This window comes from Perca fluviatilis, chromosome 22 (assembly GCF_010015445.1).
Source record: "Perca fluviatilis chromosome 22, GENO_Pfluv_1.0, whole genome shotgun sequence".
Lineage (NCBI taxonomy): Eukaryota > Metazoa > Chordata > Actinopteri > Perciformes > Percidae > Perca > Perca fluviatilis.
In genome coordinates this window covers 21,588,942-21,599,008 of record NC_053133.1, presented here as the reverse complement: position 1 = coordinate 21,599,008, position 10,067 = coordinate 21,588,942, and the positions used below count along the sequence as shown (strand labels likewise).

Here is a 10,067-nt window from a genome sequence, read left to right as displayed (position 1 = left end):
TTTGACTAACATAAAACCTCCAGTACACTTGTTTCTTCCTTTATAAAACTCACATAAACACCAACTTTTCTTCTTTACCAACTTTGTTAAATAACATTGGAAGGAAGTATAAAATATGACCAAGAAAAATTAAAAAAACATATACAAATGATGACAGATGATCTGACTAAGAGGCGACGCTCGGCTCTGCCCCGCCCCCTAGCGGCGGGAGAACTCTACGTCGTGACGTCAGGGGAGGATGACGTGTACTCGTCATCATTCTGCTGATTTTAAATGTTTACAAACTTTCACCGCTCGCAGTCAGTCTGCTCGAACCATCACATCAACGGTAAATATGTCACATACAACATGTCGCGGTTGTGAATGTTTGGGGTTTATTAAGCCCAAAATCTAAATCTGTATTTCATATGTAATGTTTATTTTCGGAAGTGACAGTCTGCAAGAAAACACCAAATAACCGCATAGATCGACTCAAAATGCAGGCAAACGTTAGCAGAAGTTGCATTAATTAAATCTGTGTAGGCGTGTAACTGTCATTGTTGTCACTACCAACTAGTAGTAGTACTTATGCATTAGCATGTTGAGGCATATTATATCTGTTTATCTATATCTAAGGAACATGTCATGTGATGAGAAGTCACCACCACAATGGCATCAGTGCCCATCTGGATCAGCAATGGTTTGTACATGTGTAGGCTGTTGCCTTATCCATGTACAATGGAATGTATTCGGGGGGAAACAAACATGCATTCTGAGTTATTGTGCTTTAACCTGGCACGTTACAGAGTTTATGTTTTTATGTAGCTACTCCTTCCACTTTCTCTGCCACTTGTTTTCTCCAAGGAACAGCCACAAGCTTGTATCCCCTGTACGGCTGCAACCAACCATTATTTTCGTTATCAATTAATCTGCTGAATATTTTCTAGATTAATCGATAAATAAAATTGTGAAAAATATCCATCCCAGTTTCTCAAAGTCTGAGGTTTTGCTAGTCCAAAACCCAAAGATATTCAGTTTAATATGATTTAAAACAGAAAAAGCATGACATCTTTATATTTAAGAAGCTGAAAAAAACATTTCTGCCAAGTAGTAATCATAAATAGTAGGCGATTATTTTTCTGTCGATCGACTTATTAGTTGACTAATTGTTATCTGCTAAACCCCTCCAAGATGTTTATGTTTGTTCCAATTTTTCAACAAAAAGTGCTTGGAAAAAAAATCCATCTGTTAACTGACCATTGTAGTTTCAGATGACAGACATTTCGAGCTGCAAGTAAACGCACCGTCTGTTCTATTTCAGCCTGGTAGTTATAATTTGTAAGGATCGCAATAGGCTTTGTTTTTTGTTCTCCACAAATGTTTCCGACATTGTTGCCTGGCTTTGTGATTTCCAAAGGGCAGGAGAAATGTGGAGGTGAAAAGTGAGGAGTCCAGCAGTGAGAGGGTTGAGTTGACCGTGGGGGGGAAAACATCCAAACCCAAAATGTTGTTCGAGCTTTCTTCTGGCTCGTGTGAGGACGGTGAAGCCTTCGGGTGAGCGACATAACAACAACAACAAGTTCTTCAACACCAAAGATGTACTTCAGCTCAGTAAATGAATGTGATTATGTCAGGTAGAGCTGGGCAATATATCGATATTATATCGATATCGTGATATGAGACTAGATGTCGTCTTAGATTTTGGATATTGTAATATCGTAATCTGGCATAAGTGGTGTGTCTTTTCCTGGGTTTAAAGGCTGCATTACAGTAAAGTTACGTCATTTTCTGAACTTACCAGACTGTTGTAACTGTTCTATTATTTGCCTTTACCCACTTAGTCATCATATCCACATTACTGATGATTATTTATCAAAAATCTCATTGTGTAAATATTTTGTGAAAACAATAGTCTACACTACAATATTGTTGCGGTATCGATATCGAGGTATTTGGTCAAAAATATCGTGATATTTGATTTTCACCCAGCCCTAATGTCAGTGCAGCGATGATGAACATGAGGATGATTATGGCCTCAACACTTTTACAAAAGCAGAGGCATCACGAAAGGACAAAGGCAGGTCCACTCATCTAATAATCCAATTTGTTTGGATTTCAGGTGCAGAAATGGCCTTTTTGAATCACCATCACCACTCCGTCTTTCACCAGCGACTGCGGCAGCACAAACACAGATGCCAAGCGCCAAGCCCAAGGCCAGGACGCTGGTGAGTCACAGCCGTACCGACGTGTGTAAATGAAGGCTAATCGAGCGTTCATTCAGAGAAAAAAAAGAAGAAGAAAAAAACGGCTTTCATTTGACGTCACCGGTCTTAATCACTCAATTACAGCAATTTCCAGAAGTTAACTGTGCTTTATCTTCACCGTTTCTGCCTCCAGGTAGCATGCAGGCAGCTGACTGATGGGAACGAGGCGGCCTCTCTCAAGGACCAATGTGAGATCATTCACACACTGTTAGTCATTCACTCTCAATCGTTTGTGCTGGAAATACATGAATCATACTCTGCGTGTGTGCGATGTCGTATTCATGATGTTTCCCAATACTCAAAAGAATAGATAACACGAGGACAAACAAGACAAAATGAAACTTTATTGCAAGTAAGAGAAGAAGGCAATCAAATAAGTATGACATGAGCAAGCAAATGCCCACTATGTGGCCAAAAGTATGCGGCCATGACGTGGTGAAATCAATAAGCAATTGTTTTCTCAGTTTGGTGTGAAAGAACCTGGCTGGTCCTAAGCCCTGATCTCAAACAGTGGTGATCTTGGATCATATGGTGCCTGAAGTGAGGGAGTGGAAAATCTGAAACCAAAACAGTGGAGGATGTAGGGCTGGGTCCCGAATTCAATACTTTTTAAGTACAGACCGAATTGCCTCTAAAGTATCGAGTATCGAAAAGTGCCTTGTCATTTAATACCCAATTTCAAGACCTAAGGAGTAAATCTCATCAGAGTCAGTGAGCCAATAAGCATGCAGCATGCTTCTACCAAGATCTAATGATGTCTATGATTGGCTGTCTAACGTTACACGTCGTAGAGGCACGCAGGATAAACTCGACGTTACGCACAGAGACGGGGCTCACGTAGTAGGAGCTGGAAAATAAATAAAAAGATGTGTGCCGTAATGTGTAATCTTTTAATTTAATTTTGTTAAAATGGATTTTATAAAATTGGTATTGGAAAAAGTATCGATCAGGAACCGGTAGTGAAGACACAGTATTGGTATCGGTAACCGTATCGACAAAATGTTATCGATACCCAGCCCTAGAAGGATGTCACATTTGCAGGGTTTTTCCTGACTCACAATCGACCTTTGGGGGGTGGCTACGCACAACAGCAAGCATGATCGGTTTGCGTACAGTGAAGGCAATGAGTCTGTGTTTCCGTATTTGACAGAAATCTATTCATTGGCCTGTTTTTTTTTCTTACAATTTGATCAACAAAAATGCATATTGTGCTTGAGTAAATAAAGCCCCAATTAGCAATACTGCTTGAAAAAAATATTATTAATATTTAAATATTACCAGTAAAATCATCGAGAGTCCGGTACAGCCTAGTCTCGCTTTGCCAGACCCTCCTCCAAAGTGCGCTGAAGGAGGGTCTGGCTACTCCACATAGCATTCGGAGATGGGAGGAAAACGTGCTCCGGTTTAATGGCATTTCTTTAAACCAATCAGAATGGTCATGGGCGGTGCTAAACTCCGCACAGAGACACTACAAAATAGCCGTGCGAGAGAAAACTCAGATTGGACAGATAGTCTAGCTAGCTGTCTCAATTTACCCTGCAGAAATCTGAGGCGCAGTCAACAATTAGTCCTCATTAATCCACTGAATTTAAAATTCCAACCCAAAGAAAGCGTAAGGAAACAGAGACGGAATTTTCTGCAGCACTGCATAAATCCCGGAAGTGGAACGCGAAGAATATAGACTAGGTACAGCCTGACTTTGGACGGTAAAACTGAGATTAGTGTTCCTGTTCAAGTTTATGTTCTGCTTGTTTAACAGTTGTTGGGTAAATTGCTGATTAACAAACTTTAAAGAAGATTTGAATTGCTATTTTTTCTCAATTCTTATCATTTTAGCACCGGTGGTACTTTAGTGCTTGCTAAAACCTCTTTTTTTTGGGGGGTGGGGGGTGTCACAAATTCCTCTATTCAGGAAAAACCCTGCGTTTGGGTGTAATGTTGGGGCTAACCACATATTTTTGGCCAATAACTATACTATAATAGGCAATTTGCTCAATAGCTGTGGCTTCACATCACAATATCCTGATAAAAGTTTAAACACGTGAAATGGAAGAGAAAATCTCACCACAAGGTTCATTCACTAGTTTCTTCTGGTGCTTTTGGTCATATTACATGATCTTCATCAGCAGATGAAGTTTGCCCTGTTGTCATGAAATTGTAGATGTTCAAATTTCCATTTTTTGGGGGAAAATGCAGATGTTCTTTTTATTATTTTAAGAAATCCTGAGGAAGATCTTCTAATATGATCGAAAGCCACTTTACGAAACTTCATTCAATAATTTACTCAAGCGCTGTCAAGAATGAACTTTGAAACTCAACATGTGAATTAGTATGAGCTGTCATTACACTTCACAGATGCAACTGCTTCAATCATGGACTACAAATATGCACAATGACTGTAAATAAGCTTGAACACAACATGATGAAGAATATAATCCCAGTGTGGGTAAAACAGTGAGAACGTAATGAATATACAGTCAGTATTATGCAGAATATAACAGTAAAATACCTACCAGTGTTATATTTGGTCTGTGTTTTACCTTGAAATAAAGAAGGCATGTGTTTATGGTTAAAGGAGAACAGAGATGAGATGAAATCCACATTACAGATCACTGAAGTAGTTATATCATCAGGCTGACTTGCCTTTATGACAGTACAACCCCACACACACACACACACACACCTCCACTCACGGGAAGCGCGAAGATGAGTCAGCCTCATAGTACAACTTATTATGAGTGCGCTTCACTACAGTGGGAGCCAAATGGATAACTCATAGAAAGGCTGTTTGGAGGAGACCGTCTGGGTTACGAAATAGATTTATTGATTCATGTTATGCGAATCCCTGCTTTCTCTCGGCCGTGCTATTAAGGTTCGGGATTTAAAACATATTTCACCAAAGAGGAATTTAGCTTCAACTCATATTGTGTTCAGATAGGGCTTGAATTTCACAATAAACCAAAAAGACTGGATGACCGAGAAAGACGAGGATCAAATATAACGCTGTAGTTTACACTGGATACTATTGTGGCTGTAACTAACACTTGTATTCATTATTCAGTTAATCTTAATGTTATTGTTTGTCTATTCAGTATCAGAAACAAGTTTCAGTGACAACCTCAAAGTGCATGTTTTGTCCAACAGCTGTCCAAAACCCCCCAAAATATTGTATTTACAATGGGAAAAAAAGCAGCAGTCCTCACATTTGAGAGGCCTTTAACTCGAGTTTGTTTTGCTTGATAAATGACTTAAATGATGAATCAATTGATTGTCAAAATTGTCACTTATTATTTTGCTGTTGACTGGCTAATCCATTAATTGTCTTAGCTCTAGATATTCTCACACATACAAGGGTAATTAACACACATGTCAAAATATATAACAACGCCTAATATCCTATGATTTCGGTTGAGTTTTACCGTTTCCTGTTTATTCTTTTTCCTCAGCTCCTCTGCCGTTACTAACACTCACAGGGACTGTAAGTCTGGCAAGCACTGACCCCAGGAGGCCCTCTTCAGTCCATGCATCCATCACTGTATGTTTTATAGCAACAGTTGCTGCTGTTTCTTTTTTTTCTAGTTGATAAGTGTTAACAAATCCAACAAAAAGACCAAACCACAATGTGTTAATCCGTCTCTCAATACTTTCTGACTTTCCCAGCCAGTCTGTGGCTCTCAGCCGCAAAAACATTGCTTCTTACTGAAGATAATTAATATATAATATTTCCCTAAAACAGCTTGACACTGTAGTTTTTTTTTTTTTTTAGAAAACCTTACTCAAACAAGAGTGAACCATGCTCTTGTTAGGGACTATTTTCTGGAAGAGGATTAATACGCATTTTGTGCCCGGCACCAGGACGGTGTATGTGGGATTGGCCCAGAATGAACTATAGTGGCAGTGTTCATCCTAATGAAGGTTTAAACTTTATACTGTGAACTTTTCTAAATGAATGCACAAAATACCACTTCTAAAAAAAAAAACTGCACAGCTCTTTTTATTCAGACATATTGTACATATTTTTTTTTATAGTTTTATATATTTTTGTTGTAATTTTGTTCTATATATGTCGCTTGATTTGTTTTTGCATTACTTGCTTATATTGTTAATTTCATTTTTCTCTCACTTTGTTTGTTATGCACCAAAAAGCAAATTCCTTGTATGTGAAAATATTTGGCCATAAACCAGATTCTGATTCTGATCTTGATCCAGTGCAACAGTGCGGTTCACTGTTTTTTGTTTTTTTTGAAATTAGTTTTTGGACAACAGTGGAGCCCTACGGCACAGATGAATAAGATACATCAGGCTACACAGGCAACACTTGTTAGTGGGATCAATTCATTGCTGGTTTGGTCTTTTCATGGGATTTGTTGGCCATAATAAAAATATTTATAGGCTCTTACCAGACTTTTGGCAAATTGAAACTGTTGTTAGTGAATATGACCACTAGATGGAGGTGTTGATCCATGTTCAGCTGTGACTAGAACACAACATCAACTTAGACCCAGCAAACAGGTTGTGCTGAGAGTCTGTTTGTTCCAGGGAAGAGCTTCAGTATCAGCTGCTCAACGGCAAGAAGCCCAAAGATTAAACGGGAGGTCGGCTAGCATCACCAGAGAGGTCGCTATATCATCTTTCCTCTGCATAAAGAAACCAGACATTACTAAACTTTCTTTCTAAGAATGTGCCTGTGTCACATTTGTTTCATGTTTTTCTTTAGGAAAAAAAAAGCCAGTATTACAGAGACCTTAGCCGGCAGGTAGAGGAGAGGAAACAGCAGTTGGAAAGGGAGAGAAGTAGAAATGCTGTTGAAGAACAAAAGGTTACTTTATAACAAAAAGAATGTAATAGAGTGTTAATTAGGCCTCTGTTCTTTCACAAGAAGATTGACGGTAGATTACTTGTGTGTTCATTAATGGTGTCACAATTCTCCTGCTATCTGCAGCACATTGACACCATGCGGCACAGCATCTGGGGGATGCCAGGATGTGGCGCCCCAAACTACCACCTGGGCACAGTGAAACGGACCAAAAGCCTCGGCAACGCCGGGATTTTACCCCAGGAGCAGGTAAACAATGCACCGTCTATCTGCAGAGCATTGTTACGTGCAACAAAAGCCTAGTGTACTCAGGAGGTCTCCTGATCGCACTGGCTTTGACAGAAAAGCGACTGAAAGAGAGTCTGCAGCCACGCGAATCCTTCTGTAACAATGAGGATTGTGGTGCTGTTAACATCATGCACAGTACTGCCTCTGTAGTCATTTAGGATAGAAGCGGCAGCACAGTTCTCTTGGCGAGAACTGTTTCTTTACTTTTGCTCCCATTGAGACTTGAGTCTCATGCAGAGCCTTGCCGCCCAAAAATGTTTTTGTAAGTAAAACTCCGTTCTGACCTCCTTTCCACACATTGCATTCGTCTTGTAGCAGCTGAAACTCAAACCTCTGTCTGTGGTTCTTAACAGTAGGAGCTGTTCAGGCTCTAAACAAGTTGTGTTTGAGGTCTAAACATGAGTCTGGGTTTTCAGCCAGCATCACATTACAGCCTTTTTCTTTGGCCGGCGCATCTGAATGCTGTCTTTGTTTCCAGACCCGTGATAAAGTCTTCAGTGGGACCCCCTTCCACCGCCTGTGAAATGAAGACCATAACATCCCCTAGCCGAGACCACTGAGAGCTACGGAGCAGCCAGGCAAATAACACTCTCTGACTTTTGTCTTCAAGAAATGTTAGCTTTGCAGCCATAGAGATATTTGGGCTGTTTCAGCAGCAAATTCTGATGGTGGCAAAGAATTACAGAATGTCAATAAACTCAGACTGAGAGAACAGAAACATGTAGAGGATGAACAACTCAAGAACATGAAACAAGCTGCGTGTGTTCCTGCATGAACAGCAACATTTTCCACTTTGCATACCATATACCGTATAAGAATGGACTTGAGGCCTGCATTGATTCTTCTCCGGGAGTGTGATAGTGTGAGAGTGATTTAAGCATAGATATAAAACAATGGATTTAAGTCCCTCTGGGCAAGTCAACTCACAGTTTGCATGCAGGGGTACTCAGTGATTTAGTATTACTGTATACTTCCATTTAGCTGGGGGACTTAGAAAAGACAGATTTGAATGATCAAAATCAAAGCGGCAAAAGAGGCTGAAATATCCTGACTTTTAGTCTTTAGTATGAGTCAAGCTCCAAAAATACTGGATACAATTCCCATAATGCAAGTCAACAGCATCAAAGTCAAGTCCTTTAATAATCGCTAGAAAGTATACAGTCTTGCAGCAGTCAAGTTCAGGTCAAGACTTAAAGGAATAGTTTGACATAATGGTGAGATGAGAATAGGATACCCCTCTCACATCTGTACAGCAAATGCGTAGCCAGAGGCAGCACCAGGTTAGTTTAGCTTAGCATAAATACTGGAAACGGGGAGAAACAGCTTGCTGGCTCTGTCAAAAAGTAACAAAATCCACCTATGCAAAGCTAACTGGCAAGCTTCATGAGGGGTATCAATATTCTCATCTATATCTCAGCAAGAAAGCAAATAAATAAATCTCCAAAAATGTCGAACTATTCCTTTTAAACAGAGGTGTATAAAGTACTAGAGAAAAAAAGTGACTTGAGTAGAAGTTGAAGTGCTCTTTAAGCACAACACTTAAGTAGAAGTACTAAAGTATTCAACATTTTTTGTACTTAAGTATTGCAAGTAGTTTATTTTAAAATGTACTACTCAAGTACTGAAAGTAAAAGTACAAGTACTGTGTTATTTAGTTATTCAAGAAAGCAGTCAAAAGTTTGAATATCATATTGTTTATATTATGTCAAATGTTTAGCCAAGGCTGTAGCCAAAGGAATTAACAAATATTAATTATATTAAAAATAAGAAATATGAACAAATACTGAAATAAAATGTACAATTATCACACCGTGCAAGTCAAATCAACATCCTCTCCAGCACAGTAACGATTAAAGCCCCAAAAAACGTATCGCACACTAGCTAGTAACGTGTGATGTAGCTAGGCTACAGTGGAAAGTTAGCAAGCTAGCAAAATACAGCTTCACATCACAGGGTCAAACGGTTAACATTCAGTACTCACTGCAGACTGAAACAACTCAGGAATAGTTTAATCTGCTGCAACAATGGCTAAATAAAAAGAGTACAAACTTACATCGTTTCTGACTTCTGAACGTGCTACCGTAATTAAAAGAAACACGACGCAATCTCGGTATTTCTTACGTAAATTAGCGTACGTAACTAACGTACACACACTAACCTACACAGTCTTCATAGTGTGAGGAATTCACAACAGTAACGAGTAACGATGCAGCACATAAAAAAATCTATCAGAGTGAAAGTATTAAACTCATCGAAAATATGTACTCAAGTAAAAGTGTAAGTAGGAGAAAAAAATAATACTCCAGTAGAGTACAGATACAGCCTTTTTAGTACTTAAGTAGAGTAGTGAAGTAGTTCTACTTCGTTACTATACAGCTCTGCTTTTAAATGTTATTTTGTGTGGATTAAGTCTACAGCTCTGGTGTTAGGAGGGGTCTGGGAATCAAATCAGAAACCCTCTAATTACAGGACAACATGTTCAACAACTGAGCTGCATGACAGAGCAACAATCAGTGAACAAGAGGTTGATTAACACACACACACACACACACACACACACACACACACACACACACTGCAAAGATTGATTTGCTGGAAAGTTTGAGATTACATCATCATTATCATCAGCCTACACAGTTCAGTCAAAAAGTTGTCTTCCTACAGGTTTAAATGCTACTGATGAACTGAATATATGTTGTTATTTTAACTGAGTCCCATCT

General features: G+C 39.2%; 1 protein-coding gene across 1 annotated transcript; it reads left to right on the top strand.

Moving 5' to 3' along the window:
- Positions 1 to 252: 252 nt before the first annotated feature.
- LOC120552336 lies at positions 253 to 8,065 on the top strand. The gene is made up of 9 exons (XM_039790301.1): positions 253 to 328; positions 1,397 to 1,533; positions 2,099 to 2,204; positions 2,377 to 2,431; positions 5,690 to 5,778; positions 6,783 to 6,860; positions 6,961 to 7,062; positions 7,186 to 7,308; positions 7,826 to 8,065. Exons 2-9 carry the CDS (start codon positions 1,484 to 1,486, stop codon positions 7,868 to 7,870), a joined length of 648 nt encoding a protein of 215 aa, XP_039646235.1. The 5' UTR covers positions 253 to 328; positions 1,397 to 1,483; the 3' UTR covers positions 7,871 to 8,065.
- The last annotated feature ends 2,002 nt before the right edge of the window (positions 8,066 to 10,067 follow it).